Raw genomic sequence first — 15,649 nt, forward strand, 5'->3', positions numbered from 1 at the left:
TGATTTGATCTGAAGATAAAAGCAGCCCTCTCTAAAATAATAACCAGGATTTCTAGACTAGCAGAATAAAATTTCAGGAAAAAATGTAAGTATTTACCTTTAACTAGTTATTTACAAAATTTAGACTTGACAAATCTCACTGTTCTATAAACTGTTCACTGAGAAGATGCAATAGCCCTGCACAAGGCTCAATGCATTTTCCTTCAAGTAAAAATTAGTTCACAGGTAGGAATAGAACTGTGAGTACAAAGTTAACACCTTTAACATATCCATTTTTTTTTGCGGTATTAAAGTTCTTACTTCACAAGAACACCACATAAGCTATCAGCATCTTCAAAGCCCTGATTAAATCTGACTCAGGTCACCATTGTATCTGTTGATTTTTATTGTAGCAAACAAAGAATAGAGAACAAATTATTCAACTTCCATAGCAAGTTGGCACCAATATAGATTAAAACTGGATTAAAAAACTGTTCCTAAAAGGATAAAACATTGAGTCTTTATTGTATCCAGAGCCCTAAGAGCATGAATTCAGAAATGCTTTCCTATAAAATACAGAATCTAACTCTTTATAATTCTTTTAAAAGATCTTTCCTTATTTAACAATTAAAGATGAGATATTCAAATATGTACTTTCTATTTCTGCTGTAGATAACAAACATCTATGAAGACAGAGATAGAGCCAAATAGTGGTGTGTTCGCTTTACCCGTGTGATTGGCTTCATTAAAACGAAGAGGAGCCTTCATGTGAATAAACTGAACAGAATTTGGCTATTTGCAAACTATAGACCCAATCTAGCAAATCCTCAAACATGAGCTGTCTCATTGATTTCAGTGGAATTACTCACAGGTGTAAAGTTAATATCTGCAGGATCAGGTCCTAGATAGCTTTATTTATCTATCTTTTGGTAAAATTAAAATCCATACAAAATTTTAATGAACTTAATATTTATGTATAGGAAAACAAAATATAAATTACTAGTCATTATTAGCATTTTTTGAATTATCCAGATATTTTCCTAATGGGTTTCAGCACAGTTTTTTTCCTAGGAAAAAACCAGAATCAAGCAAAATGGGCTAAATATAAAAATCAAAGATATCTGCTGACAAAACTAACACAAAATAAGCATTTTGTAATTGCAATATGTTTAAAATAGGCCATTTATTTGTAATTGCAATATGTTTAAAATAAGCCATTTATTGTCCTATAAATCTTGATTTTTTTCATATATATGTAATACATAAAGCTACAAAATGGTGATTTAGACAACAGTTATCTTGGCAGCAATTGCTAAGGTAGATAACAGTCGCTTAGTGATTGCAGATATCCATATAATAACACAAGGATCTTATAACTGAGTGAACTAATCAATGTGAAGTTCAGATAATGCTTATAATGGTGAAGACAGAAAATAAAATGTCCCCTCATAGACTTCATTCTTCTAGGAATATCTGAGCCATCTTCTTGTCACCAAGCAGTGGGTAATATAAAGCAAAATGATGTGGGTAAGCTATAAATCTATACAAATATTATGTCGCAAACTGTGACATCAGAAAATAAATTATATATCTTGTGTATGTACCTCAGCTCATATTACTATTTAGATCCTTCGTCTAATGGAATCCAAACACATTTAAAATGGATTACTTGGAAGGTCTGAACAACAAAAATCATAGCCTCAAATGACTAAGAGGTTTAACAGTTTTTTAGCTCCCTCCTGTATTTAGTGTATTTCCCCACATTTCACTACTTAAGAGCTGTAATCAACAAAAAATAATTAGGTACTATGACTTTTACTCAGTGAAAGGCATAATACAAATTCCAACACCATCTCATTAGGTTTGCAATTCATTCACAGTTTCATTTTTTAGGATTGCAGTTCAGGCTTGTTCAAGTTCTACAAGGACTCCATCACAATCTTTAGGGTGAAGAAAAATCACTGGTTTGCCATGCGCCCCTATTTTCGGCTCTTCACTCAATATTCGGATCTTCTTTTCATGCAGTTCTGACATGGCTGCTTTTATGTCATCAACCTTATAAAATAAACATGATACAATTTGGAACATTACAGACTCTACAGTAGGAACAATAGCATGGTGCCCTAATAAAACACTATATAACTCTAAAAAACAAAAATGCTACAGAAATTTGGTTCTCTGTAAGGATGTAAAAGAGTAGTCGACTGTCAGATAATCCTAGGTTTATTGGGTAGTTGAATTGACTATTCACATTCCCCCAACTCCCCTTCCCCCAACTTTCCTGCTCTATAATCAGAGACAGCAAGGTGAGTGGAGCAGGAGCTGGTGCTGGAGAGAATCGGTCTCCACGGTGCAGGAGTGAGCGTGCTGTGGCTCTGCCTTTTAAATGTAGTAAGAGCCACCCAGCTCTTACTACATTTAAAAATCAGAGTCACAGTGCGGTTAGTTCCTGGGGCCAGCATGAACCGGGACTGCTTAGTCCCAAGCTCATGCAACCCCCGGGAGCTAACCCCACACAATCAAATCAATAGCTGTAAGCTTCATATTGCTCCTAAATAGTAGATTGTATAGCTTTAGAATTTCATTAACCAAAGAATGTTTTCCAGCATAATTGAAGACAGAATCCTGACATTAAATGCTGAGGTTATATACCATCCACTTAAATTCATCTTCATCTTACCGAGTTAGGTTTGTATACATAGATCTCCTCAGGCACTTTGAACTACCTAGAATACTAGCTGATACTACACATTGGACTGCGGCCCATTTTCCTATCAAATAACTGTACTTCATTGTACAAGCAGGATGACACTTACAATTTCTGGGCAATCTAATAAAGAGTACTTAACATGGACCAGTCGTTAAGTTGTGCCAAGTGGTTTTACTTCGAATGTGATATAAAGCAAGACTTTGATTCACCCAGATCTTTAATGCATGTTTGCTAGAAGAACAAAATTAACACTTGGATTTAGCACAACTGCCAGTTTATAAAGTCCTGGCATTAGAATAACAGGACTGTTGTTCTTCAAGACTAAGGTGCTTGGACATAGCTAAACGAAGACGCTTAAAAGATATAATTGTGAAAACCTACTTTACATAGACTAAATGCAGAGGAAGTAGAATCCAATTAAGTCCTCATCTTTTTCAATTGAGTTTTGTTTCTAAAAATCCTGAAGTTGCTTCAGTCATACTCACATACTGTTACATTTTTTAAAAAGCAAACTAGTAATGAAGGGTTCTTTAAAATTAGTACATGTAATAACATGCTGTGATGGATTGTAACCCCTTGAGGTTCATCTCCTAAGTAGAGAAATCATCACAGCTGCCTGCACATCCTGCAGAGATAGCTAGCTAAACCAGCCTGGAGAAATGTGCCTGGGCTCAGCTGGAGTGAATAACTGCATCCCAAGGGATAATAATAAGAGTTGGCTGTGAAGAGTCTCTGGGTGCATCTCTATTGGGAAAATATCGGCTTGCTGACTGTGTGCATCATGAACATGTTCCTCTGCTGTTCCACCTGGTGTCTAATACGCTTTCTGTAGCGGGTGTTAAGGTGTTCTGACCAGTATTTGCTAGTGGCTATTTATTTTCAACCCCACTTAAACGGTCGTCAACAATGATCATTTTTTCTAGGACAGACTAAGGTTGTTCGTTTTCATTTGAGCTTACATAGGAAACAGGCCATCCTAGTGGAAGCCTTAGAGCTATCAAAAGCCTTTATTGATGGTCTTATCTGACCTCTTTTGAATTCATATAGAGAAATTTTAGCACTAAAAGTCTCCTGACTTCATGTAGCAAATTCTAGATCTCAGAAGCTCTTCTCATCCATTTCATTTAAATTTTGACCCCTGGATTTTGTGGTTCTTGATTCACTTGATCCATTATACCTGACAATATGTATTTCTTTTTAACAAAGTATTTTTACATTTCCCTGAAAGGGATGACTGAGTGTTAGATTTTTTTTATTTTTCAGACTGAACAGCATGCCGTCTTTTGACACTAATCTTTGGTAACTTCTGCACCATGCAAGGTCACAGATCTCTTGCTGAACAGAGCTCTACATGGAGTAACGTTAGTGCTGCTCATGCAGTGGGCAAAAGGGCCTCCGTGGGCCGGATCCAGCCCACCAAGCAGGTGGATCAGGCCTGCAGAGGCCCTGCTACTCCCCCGCCCCCAGGCCAACTAGGGTTAGGGTTGCCAGATGGTTTCAACAAAAATACCGGATACACTTGACATGACATCACAATCTACATTACATCTTTAGAAAATACCAGACATTTATATTTACTCAATGCCAAGTCTAGACTGGCATGATATTCCGCAAATGCTTTTAACGGAAAAGTTTTCCGTTAAAAGCATTTGCGGAAAAGAGCGTCTAGATTGGCATGGACACTTTTAAACAAAAGCACTTTTTGCGGAAAAGCATCCGTGGCCAATCTAGACGCGCTTTTGCGCAAAAAAGCCCCGATCACCATTTTCGCGATCGGGGCTTTTTTGCAGAAAACAAATCTGAGCTGTCTACACTGGCCCGTTTGCACAAAAGCTTTTGCGCAAAAGGACTTTTGCCCGAATGGGAGCAGCATAGTATTTCTGCAAGAAGCACTGATTTCTTACATGAGATCGTCAGTGTTCTTGCGGAAATTCAAGCGGCCAGTGTAGACAGCTGGCAAGTTTTTCCGCAAAAGCGCCTGCTTTTGTGGAAAAACTTGCCAGTCTAGACACAGCCAATATGTTTCCCAAACAGAAAGCTCAAATACTGGACTGTCCGGTTCAAAACCAGACAACTGGCAACCCTAAGTAGGGCCTGGGGAGCACCTGAAGCCTTCTCCACTCTGCCCCCACCCTGTGAGCAGCGCGGCCAGAGCAGAGAAGGCTTTGCGCGCTCCCCGCCCTCAGGACTTAATTGGCTTGGGGGCAGAGGAGTGTGCAAAGCCTCCTCCCACCCTGCCAGGAGCACGTGGTGCTTTGAAGTGCCACACGCTGCTCACAGGGGGGTAGGAGGAAGGGGAGGGGGAGAGTGGAGGAGGCTTTGCACGCTCCCCTGCTCCCAAGCCAATCAGAGCCTGGGAGTGGGGGAGCTGTTTGAAGCTTCCTTTGCCCTGCCCTGGCCCTGCAAGGAGCCCACAGCACTTCAAAGTGCCACGTGCTCCTCGCAGGGTGGGAAGCGGCTTCCCGCGCTCCCTCACCCTATCATAGTTGGGGTAGCACCGCCCCTTCCTGTTTAGGCCACGCCCCTTCCGGGTAGCCTGGAGCTATTTCAGAAATACATTGCCCACCCCTGTGCTAATACTTACTGAAGTATCTTTGAAGCAAACAACATTCAAATTCAGGGGTGGGTAATAATGTTTAATGGGGGGCCAGTCCAAGAATTTGGAAAGTGGTCAAGGGCCATGCTCTTCCACGGTATTAATGGAGGAGGTGTGAGGTCTGGGATGGAGGTTGGATGCAGAAAGGGGTTTGGGTGAAGGAGGCAGTTGTGACCTAGAGCACTGGACTGGAGTGTAGGTGGTTGGATTGTCACCTAGGGCAGAGAATTGGAGTACAGGTGGGAGTGCAGGGATTTGGGTTGTGAGCTAGGGCAGGAGGGGACTGGGCTGCTGGATCTGGGAGGGGATATGGGTATGGGGGGGCAGATTTGGGTATGTGCAGTGGGGGGCAGAAGGCTGGGGAAGGGAGGGACTGAGGTACCAGAGGCAAGCTCTGGCCTGGAAACTTATCAGCCAGCAGCCGTTCCTGAATCAGCCTCCCTGCCTGCCCCACTCCCACACAGGCTGCAGCCCATGTATTCTGGAGCCCCTTGTGCTTCGTGGCTGCCTGTTATTGAAATAGGCAGCTCCCATTGGCCAGTTTCTGGCCAGAAACTGGCCAATGGGATTGTGCTGGGTGTGAAAGCATCTCCTAAAGCTTTCCCCCTCCCCTCTGGACTCACAGTTTTTAAAGAAAATCCGCCCTGCAGCCACGTTTCTGAGCGGTATGCAGGTGGGGAGATGCAAGCAGAGAGCCTGCCTGGGGTTCCCTGCAGCATTCGTGGGCTGGATCTGGTGGCTTGATGGGCCATATTTTGCCCAGGCCTGCTCCAATTCCTACAAAATGTAAGTACATGTAGTTTTTTAAAAGATTCCTAGTTTGCTTCTTTGCTCTTTGCTTCTGTAATTAAGTAGTGTTACCATTTCTATTACTTAGCACTTTGTTTGTTTGTTTTTTAAACAGCCCTTATCACATATTATTCCTTTCTTCCCCACCTCCACTTCCTGGCTGCTGCTGTAGTCTTTCACGTTCCCCTAAAAGCACTGCATGGCAATTCTGGTTAACAGTAATTTGAGCAGAATGAATTAGTCTTTTAATTTAAATTTCTTGAACAACTGCAAATAGATACTACAGTTAAAAGATATAAACACTCTGATCTGCTGAATTTGAATGCAGTTGCTGATTCACTAAAACAGAATTTATAAAGAGAACAGTAGCCATCTCTGATTTATTATCCATTTTATACATGTGCTTACATTTTATTTCAAGGGGACTAGTCAGGGTATTAAATAAGCACACGCAAGGGCTTGTGTACACTTAAAACATTGCAACAGCACAATTGTGCTGCAGTAGTGCTTCTGTGAAGACACTACAGGTTGAACCTCCTTGGTCAGGCACACTTGGAATTTGCTGGACCAGAGGAGGTCAATGCTGACTCCAACCAAATCTCCTAGTATAGGCAAAGCCTTGATCTTTACAGGATAAGGGTTTAAGTATTCCCTTCCCTCCTCTTGATTTGGGAAATGGAAGGGAGGGATAATTATCCCTCTCTAAAACACAGCTATAGATGGAAAGTTATTCCAGTGGGGAAAAGTCTACAGTTCTTGAAAAGGTGTTGTATTTTTCTGACAGTGGTAGATCATAATTGAATGCAGCAAAAATGCATCTCCTTCAAAAAGACAATTAATGAAGGAACTGGAGAAGAGAACTGTAATAAAATCGCAGTTTTTGTCCCATTTTTCCCCACAGTCATGACTGATATAGTGTATCATCATCAGTATTGTTAAACAGAATAGGCATAGTCATGCACTGCCACAAATGGCCAAATCCTTTCTCCCCTCCACCTTTCGTTGTGTTTGGTTCTATTTTTTCTAAGTCTTTAATTAAAAGGATTTTTTTTAAGTAACTTATTTACTACTGCAGAAAGACACCACTATGATTCACTGCTTTAGCAAGGCTCTAAACTATTGAGCCATTCAACTAAAATAAATGCAGTCCAGGAAGTCTATGCTAACATGACACACAAAACAAAAATCTATACTTGCCTATAGCCAACATAAAAACATTCCACCTTAGGAGTTAAAGCAGCGGGTCTGTAGCCAAGACTCTTGTGTTCTATTCCCTCCTCTACCCATGACTTACTATGATGTCTAGAACAACTAATTTAAATTCACTATGATTCATTTAATGCCCTTATAAATGGGAATGTCTCAGGATTTTTCATTAGTGAAATGTTTTGAGTTCCTTCTGTGAAAGATTGATACAAGTGCAACTATTAATATGCAACATTTCCCCCTAGCCTGTCAACTCAGTGCTGACCTATAGTCCTTCTGCTATTCCAACAGATAAGGAAAACAAACTCCCACATTTGACTATCTCATAAACAGCCAACTGTAGTCTTTTCTCTATATATGACAGTTTCCAATTCATATGTAAGAACATTCAAATTAATGAAGGCTTTTTGTTGTAATCTTCACTTGCATCTGTTCTACAGTCAATGACAAATTTCCATAGCAACTGAAAATGGTGGAGTTTCCATCTAAGGACTCAATTGTACTTTTGAGTGTTACTTGTTAATACCAAACCACTATCTTCAAGATTTAATTTCTTCTGTTCAGTTTCAATTAAACAATATTCACAGTAGGGATGTAAAATCCAGTTTAATTAGTTAACTAGTTATACGTTAAGTTTAACCAGTTAACTGATTAAATGGGGATGGGCAGGCGGGAGCAGCCCCTGCATCACTAGCTGGGATTGCTCCAGCCCAGCTGCTTTTATTCCGGTGCTGGGCTGCCAGCTCCCAACCCGTGTGAACTGGGAGTCCGTAGCCTCTCACAGGATTCGGAATCAACAGTTCCTCCCCTCTCCTCTAAACTCCAGATTCCGCTTCCAGCCCTGCATGAGGATGCCGATTCCCAGCCCGTTCAGGCTGGCGGCCAGCTGCCCTGCCAGGCTAGAGCAGCAGCCTCTCCGGGAGTAACCGTTAACCTGATAAAGTAATTGAGGACCATATATAATACAGTTATCACGATATACACTTAGTTGTGTTGGTAACTTTTAACTGATTCTTTTCTGAAAAGTATTTTTAAAAACAAACAACCCCCACACACACAACAAAAGAAACACCACCTTGCTCAGTAGTTCTACTCACTATGAATATATGGAGTCATCTTGATTACCTGGAAAAAAGATTTTACTACTCTCAGCTCCGGGAGCCAACACATCTCTGCGTGTTTGCCCAGGATTCTTTTATGACTTGCATAATGAATTTCCAACTAAATATCAAATGCCAATACCCTGGTAAAACCCCATGTCTTAAAATTCTGTGCCAATTTATACTTGTGCACCCCAATTATAAGTTATATATAAAAAAGTGACATACACAGGTTTTTCCAGGGCACCTATTTTGAGGATCCTGGAGCTTCCATCTGTTTAGCGACCTTCCAGGAGATCGCTACATTCTATGAACTTATCCTGCCTAAAAGAAATGGGGACATTCCAAGTGACAAATTCAGTTTCGACAGATGAAAAAGAAAAACAAACCTGCTTGTATAATGACAATGTGAAACTGGCCTGAATTTTATCACTGAAACTTTTTAGTCATTGGTCTTCAGTAGCAATTCCCAAATAATAATGACTCAGCAAACCAATGTGGTTTATTTTTCAGGATGAGTCTATTAGAAAATATGAAGTTATTTAACAAGATACAGATTTGTAATAGACAGTACGTGTGTATAATACCTCAATGCAGATATGATGCATTCCTCCAGCTTTGTTTTTTTGCAGAAAACCTGCAATTGGACTTTTCTCTCCTAGAGGGTGCAGCAGCTCCAGCTTTGTATTTCCCAGCTCCACAAAAACAGTGTAGACACCATGTTCAGGAAGAGGAACTGTTTCACTCACTTGGGCTCCTAAAACATTCTTGTAAAAAGACTGAGCCTTCTCCAAATCAGGAACTGCAATTGCTACATGATTGAGTCGCCCCAGTTTCCATAAAGAGCATAGAACTTTTTGAGTCAAGGAATGAGACATAGATAAAGCCCGTACAGTGGGTGCTGTAGTTTGCAATCTGGTAAGAAGTCCTGTAAAATTGAATGACATTGTCATAATCCTTTTGGAAAAAAAATAATGCAGGTCCTTCCCCCTTTAAATGAAACCCAAATAGCTCCTATGTCATTATACTTATGAATTATGTTTCACCAGTATGCTAAAAGCAGAGATAAGAAGATAGCAGGGAAGCATTTCCTCTTTCAGTTCAATAGCTTTTTGTTTGTTCTGAAGCAAATTAATTCAGGGAAGTAAATGAAAAATTTATAGCCTGAATGCTCAGAAGTGTCCATTACAGATAAAACTAATAGATATGTAAAGTTAATTTTAAGCTTGAGTTGAGTTTGGTATGAAAATAAAGATCTTCATAATCATATGCACAAGTTTATAGAATTTAAAGGCCAGCTACACACAGCTAACCTTTACATTATTTCTGTATTATTCAGAGCTTCACTTTGCATAAAACAGAAATAGAAATGAGGATTTAAAAAAAAACCTGTCAAAACATAATGCAAAACTATTATATTTATTCCTAAAGCCTAAATCCTAATACTGTACAAAGGTGACAAATTGTTGCCTCCCGGTGGAGGGAGATGCGATCAAGTTGTTAAATCACAAGAATGGGAGCCACTTACTCCCAAGTTTATTCCATCCCTCCAAACCTCTGCCATGCCTCTTCTGCCAAAGGCCTTACCCTCCACTCCTGGTTTGCACCTCTTCCTCCTCTCTGACTTCAATGTAACTACTTCTGTGAGCAACTGAGCAAAATTTGGCTCAGAATATATGCATAAGGTCTGCCTACTCGTTTTTCCCTTTGATATTTTCATACTCTCTGCTCCTTGTTTCCTGTCCCCTTCCTTTTTTCCCCTTCCCCACTTTCCCTTATTTATTTTGGATCTGCACATCCTAAACTCAAAACTCCAATCATCTGAAGAAGTGGGCTGTACCCACGAGTGCTCATGATCCCATCTACACGTTTTGTTAGTCTATAAAGTGCTACCAGACCATTTGTCGTTTTTTTAAGTTTATTAAAAATATGGTCACCCGATGCTACATCCATGCTGAAATGGGTAAATAAGATGTGAGACAATTTAGTCATGGAATGGTTCAGTGGCATGAGAAACAGTATGGAAAATTATGAGCTTCTGGATTTCTCTGAGGAGGCACCTGTTGAACTTTAACCTACTTCTGTGGATTTCTCTCCACTTGTATTTAACATTGGTCAGTGAAATAATCATTTTACACACATGTCCTTCCAATTCTTGCCATTATGATTTTTCCTGAAGTCAGAGGAACTATTTGCATCAATAGAGTAAACAAGATTTGGCCCTAATTAATGCTTTGAGATGGAATGCCCTTAAAATGGCTAAGAAGGAGATAGGATGGTCAGGTGTCCAGTTTTCACCTGGAAGGTCTAATCAGATCTACTGACAAGACACCCTGGCTACTTCTACACTGCAGACTTCTTGTGCAAGAACTGTTTTACACAAGAGTTCTTGTGCAAGAGTGCATCCACACTGCCACCTGCTTTTGCGCAAGAGCGTCCATGGCAGTGTGGATGCTCTCTTGCGCAAGAAAGCTCTAATGGCCATTTTAGCCATAGGAGTTTCTTGCGCAAAAAATTCTTGTTGCCTGTCCACACTGCCTTTTTGCACAAGAGCTCTTATGCAAAAAGGCTTATTCCTCATGGGGAGAGGAATAACTCTTCCGCAAGAAGCCCTCTTTTCCGACACTGTACTGTAAATTTACTTGTGCAAGAACACACGTGCAGTGTTGACGCTCTGCAAGTTTTTGTGCAAGAACACCTGTTCTTGCGCAAAAAGCCTGTAGTGTAGACGTAGCTCCAAAGTCTGGTTACTATCAACCAATTGCACTAAGAACTAGAAGAGCTCAGAGTTAAAACCTGGGATGCATTAGAGTCTTAGAGAAGGAAGGATCTCATAATTAGGAACAGTGATTTGCTATAGTGGCTTATCAATTTTGACATTTCTCTGGGTTGTGGTTTATTTTGGGATGAGGGACAGAGAAGTTCTGTAAGTTTGCACAGCTGGTTTAAAAGACACCTGTACAACTATGCTGTTTCTGCTGCCTTTGCAGAGAATCAGGTCTGCAGTAAGGATGTTAAGAAGCAAGTAATTGACTAACTGTGTACAATTTGTATTGAGCACACAAGTAGTCAATAAGGGGTCCCGCTGACACGGGCATGCAGGCAGCTCAGCTCCTACTTCATTTAAACTGCAGAGCCGTAGTGGAGGCAGGTCCAGGACCCTGGCGTGAGCAGGGATTCAGCAGTTCCAGCTTGCACCAGCTCCCCCACTGCAGCTCTGCCTTTTAAACATACTAAGAGCCACGGCTCTTACTACATTTAAAAGGCACAGCCACAGCAGGGATAGGTCTGGGACCCAACACCTCTGCCTCCCCTTCTCCCCCACCCCACACTGGGAAGATGGTGCTGTGAGGAACCAGCTTTTAAGCCAGCTCCTGCTCTCCCCCCTTGCTGCCTCTGATACAGTATGTGGGGGGAGGAGGGGAAGGCGAGTAGTCAAGCAGTGACTCAACTAGTCGCTTACACCCCTAATCTGCAGTGAAGAATAAGAGGTATTGAAGTATATTTACAAAGGTGATTTACAGGAATTAATTATTGTTGTAACTCAAATCATCAGGTCTGTGAGATACTCAGCTTAGTCATGCAAGGCCTTAGGCCTGAAACAAATGTACATGACTAGTTGACAAAGATAAACCTGTACCACTTAAGTGAAAAAGTTGCAGTAAAATATGTTAAATGTTTATGTTCTGAAAACTACATAGCAATACACTAGTTAATACCACAAGATGTATGTTTTAGGGGATTCTGTATTAACCTCAAATTGCTGATACGTAGATATTAATAAGAATAAGGGGCACCGCTAAATTAATGGCATGTGGAAGTATGGATAAAGACGAAGGGGTTGGTACCCTTATGCATATCTATGAGCGTTAGCAGCCACAAGCATACCTCAAGATAAAAAGTTGTTGTCTGGTCTGTGCGCTGGGGTGAAAGTGGGAAAACACAGGGGGGAGACACCAGAATGACAAACATGGGTGATGAGGACAATGACGTTAACTGTGATTGGGGTGACTGATGGGGAACAACATTGGGGAGGCCCATGGGGCATGTGACTCCTCCCTGTGCAATCCTGAGCACCCCCCCGCTGTCCTGCCTCTGCCCAGCCTCTTCATGCAAGCCCCCACCCCTAAGTGATGCAACCTGATGGACTAAAGGGGTCAGTACACCCTGCACTCACTGGCATCAACAGGTGGAAGTGGAATGATGTATCCCTAGCCCGCTCTCCTCCTCTGGCTCCTGGTCACATTGCTCCATGTCCCACTAGGGATGTAAGCAACTAGTCAACTACCTGATAAGCCTATTCTTAGGGGGCCAGGGGAGACAGAGGTGCAGTGGTCTGGGGCCTTGTGCAAGCCGAGACTGCTGAGTCCTGGACCTACCCCTGCTGTGGCTCTGCAGTTTAAATGCAGCAGGAGCCAGGCTGCCTGTGCACCTGAATCCTACTATATTTAAACTGCAGAGCTGCAGTAGGGCCCCCAATACAAATTGTATTGAGTACACAATTAGTCAGTAACCCACTTCTTAACATCCTTACTTCCTACCAGCGAGTGGGGCAGTTGCTTGAGTGACACAGCCAGCAGTCAGGGGAGCAGGGCCTGGGTGGGCACTGCTCTAGCCAGGCCAGGCTAGGCAGGGGGGCCCTGGGCTGGAGCAGCCCTCTCTACCCTCTCCTTTTTAAGTGGTTAACTGGATAAAGGTTTAACCACTTAACTGATTAAGTGGGACTTTACATCCTTACATCAGCCTACCCCCAGCTGGTTCCCTCCCCTCCCATGAGGCTCTAGCCCTGTGCCCCTCCCACCCATGGCACTGGGGGAGGGAGTCACATGGCCCCTTACCCCCCTCTCACGATGATGAGATGTGAGTGATTCCGGTCCTAAGGCTTACTGCTGTCTTTCTAGCTGCTCTTGTATTTCAGGGTTGGTGGGATTGTTTATCCTCTTAGTGGATTTATCAATAAAGTGATTTGTGATAAATTACAATTGTTTCGTGGGTGCCTCTAGACAGGACTGTCCCTCTCAACTGCAGGGCCCGGGACAAATCAACCTATGTTTCTAATCTGTCAGGAGGTGCTCCCCACGCGCTTTGCCCAGGTCCCTGCCCTGCTTCTTTCTGCCCCCATCTTGCCTTTTCCCACCCAGTTCCACGGACCCCCTGCATGCTTTTCCCTCATTCCAGTCCCCCCAGTACCTCCTGACATCATGAAACAGCTGATTCATGGCAGATAGTAGATGCTGCGAGTGGGAGAGGCACCGATTTGCAAAGCCCTTATAGCACAGGGCCCAGAGCGGTTGCCTCGATTTGCTGTACCCAAGGGACTGCTCTGTTTCTACCTCTCTTATTCAAATGATACTGACGAATATTCCTGACACTGGAGCCCTCGGAAGCCTGAACCTTTATTGACCACTGCAGTCTAAGAGATTATTAATTGATTAATCAATTTCAATCTCCCATCCATACAAAGGCTCCACATTAGAGAGTAATACTGAAGAACTGTGCAGGGAAAGTGATTCGGTAAATATCTAGGCCTGGATTCTGCACTATAGAAATCTACAGGAGATCTGTCCTGAAGTGATTCTGCAAGGAGCTCCAAGGGAATAACATTGTGCACCTATTAAAGACAAGAGAGCTCTATGCAGAGATCTACCATGCAAAGCAACTTGGAAGGACTAGAATCTAGAACCTCAGCACTCCACAGCCAGGCAATTTGAATGCCTAGGACCAAAACAAACATAAATTAGAGCATTTAAATGACTGAAAAACTCGTCTCTCACAAAATAATACATCCTCATCTGTCAATATCAATAGCTTTTTGCATGGACCTTTAAAGACTGGGACCCTCAGTCACGGAAGCTAAGTGCCTTACCAAAGGTCAGGGAATCCCAGGGCTGGAAGAGACCTCAGGAGGCCATGGAGCCCAGCCCCCTGCCCAAGGCAGGACCCGCTAACCGGATTACCCCCGCCAGGGCACTGTCAGCCTCCGGGGACGGGAATCACGGCGGAATAAGGAATAACACAGCAAGGGTCCTGCCCGACTCCCGGCCCATCCTCGGAGCCGCGAGAGGAGCCACCCCCCCTTTGCACCCAGCGACTGGCCTGTGCGCTCTCCCCGCCCCGCGCCTCTGCGCCACGTGCCGTTCCCCGAACGCTGCCCGGCCCGCGCTACCTGCTGCCCCTCGCCCCGCGCGGGCGGCCATTGGCCCGGCGCTTCGGACCCTCCTCGCGGCGCGGCTGCTCCCCGGGACCGCTGCGAGCCCCCGGAGTGACTGGCCCCGGCAGGGCGCGCGGCTCTTTCCCTGGCCTGGGGGCGGGGGGAGCCCAGCCCCGCCCCTCCCGCTTCCCCTCCAGCCTAGGCAGCCCTAGCTCCCCCCGCCAGCCCAGCCCGACCCGGGCTCTACCTCCTCCCGGGCCGCCAGTGTGGCCATAAGGGGGGAGGAGCTGCAGGCTGCAGAGTGAGGCATGGTATGGCTACACTTGCACAATGTCTACAGAAAATGTACGTTAAAAATCCTAGAATCTAGGTCACAGAGACAAAACCGCACGGTAAGATGACTGTACTGTTACCATATTTAGAAAATGTGTCCAGTGCTAACTTCCCAGATCTAGGATAGTAATAAAGTCATCCAAAAGGAGAAAACAAGAAGAAAACAATGATACAATATACCATTTTAGGGCCTCCTGTTAGACATCTTTATTTGCACAAGTACTCCCATTTAAATCAATGGGATTATTCATGCTAGCAAATGATAGAGGATCAGAATTTACACCTGGTTTGGAAGACACTATATAAATGCATCCCTAAAATACTGCAAAATTAGTTTGCATTCCTGTCATCCCCTTTTAATGGAAGGTTGTGCAAATCCTGACTGGATAAACTCATGTGCAGGCAGTACACTGTATACAATCCAGGGAATGTTGATAGAAAGATATAGTATGGTAAATAAACAAAAAAGGTTCTATTCAAGACCTGTAGACTAAGGGAGGAATTATTTTGTTTAAGAGAAGATTTAAAAAGCATAGAGAATCAATGACAGAGGTCTACTTGGCAACTGTTCCAACAGATGGGAACTACAGTGGAGAGGGCTCTTACACAATCACTGGTGAGACTATGGGAAAGGACAGAGAATAGGAAAGTTTTGCTTTAGTACAGTGAGCAATCAAGGAGGTAAAAAGAAAAAATGAGGTATAGAACTGTTGCCGGCACATGGTGCCCGAGGGAGGCAACAGTTGGGTTCGGTGCCGGGTGTGCGCACTCCAATAAACACACCG

At 43.1% G+C, this 15,649-nt stretch overlaps 1 protein-coding gene across 3 annotated transcripts; it reads right to left on the reverse strand.

The window, feature by feature from the left end:
- Positions 1 to 477: 477 nt before the first annotated feature.
- Positions 478 to 14,767, reverse strand: MCEE (methylmalonyl-CoA epimerase). 3 transcript variants are annotated; one of them, XM_075897715.2, is made up of 4 exons: positions 14,547 to 14,767; positions 8,968 to 9,308; positions 5,909 to 6,062; positions 1,896 to 2,034 (listed from the first exon to the last, which is right to left on the reverse strand). In XM_075897715.2, exons 1-4 carry the CDS (start codon positions 14,575 to 14,577, stop codon positions 2,030 to 2,032), a joined length of 531 nt encoding a protein of 176 aa, XP_075753830.1. In that variant the 5' UTR covers positions 14,578 to 14,767; the 3' UTR covers positions 1,896 to 2,029. The 3 variants fall into 3 exon arrangements, with proteins under 3 accessions (XP_075753831.1, XP_075753830.1, XP_089638010.1); XM_089781884.1 differs by lacking the exon at positions 14,547 to 14,767 and adding an exon at positions 13,571 to 13,986; XM_075897716.2 differs by lacking the exon at positions 5,909 to 6,062 and having other exon boundaries at positions 478 to 2,034; positions 14,547 to 14,750.
- Positions 14,768 to 15,649: the final 882 nt, after the last annotated feature.

This window comes from Pelodiscus sinensis, chromosome 14 (genome assembly GCF_052426305.1).
Source record: "Pelodiscus sinensis isolate ZL-2025 chromosome 14, ASM5242630v1, whole genome shotgun sequence".
NCBI classification, from domain to species: domain Eukaryota; kingdom Metazoa; phylum Chordata; order Testudines; family Trionychidae; genus Pelodiscus; species Pelodiscus sinensis.

What these genes read in the sequence shown, in the direction of transcription:
- MCEE (XM_075897715.2), bottom strand. Translation starts at nt 14,577, where the DNA reads ATGGCCGCCCGCGCGGGGCGAGGGGCAGCAG. An exon ending in CGCGGGGCGAGGGGCAGCAG is followed by an intron (nt 9,309 to 14,546) that starts GTAGCGCGGGCC and finishes TCAATTTTACAG; the next exon opens with GACTTCTTACCAGATTGCAA. An exon ending in TGCATCATATCTGCATTGAG is followed by an intron (nt 6,063 to 8,967) that starts GTATTATACACA and finishes TACATTTTGTAG; the next exon opens with GAATTGGAGCAGGCCTGGGC.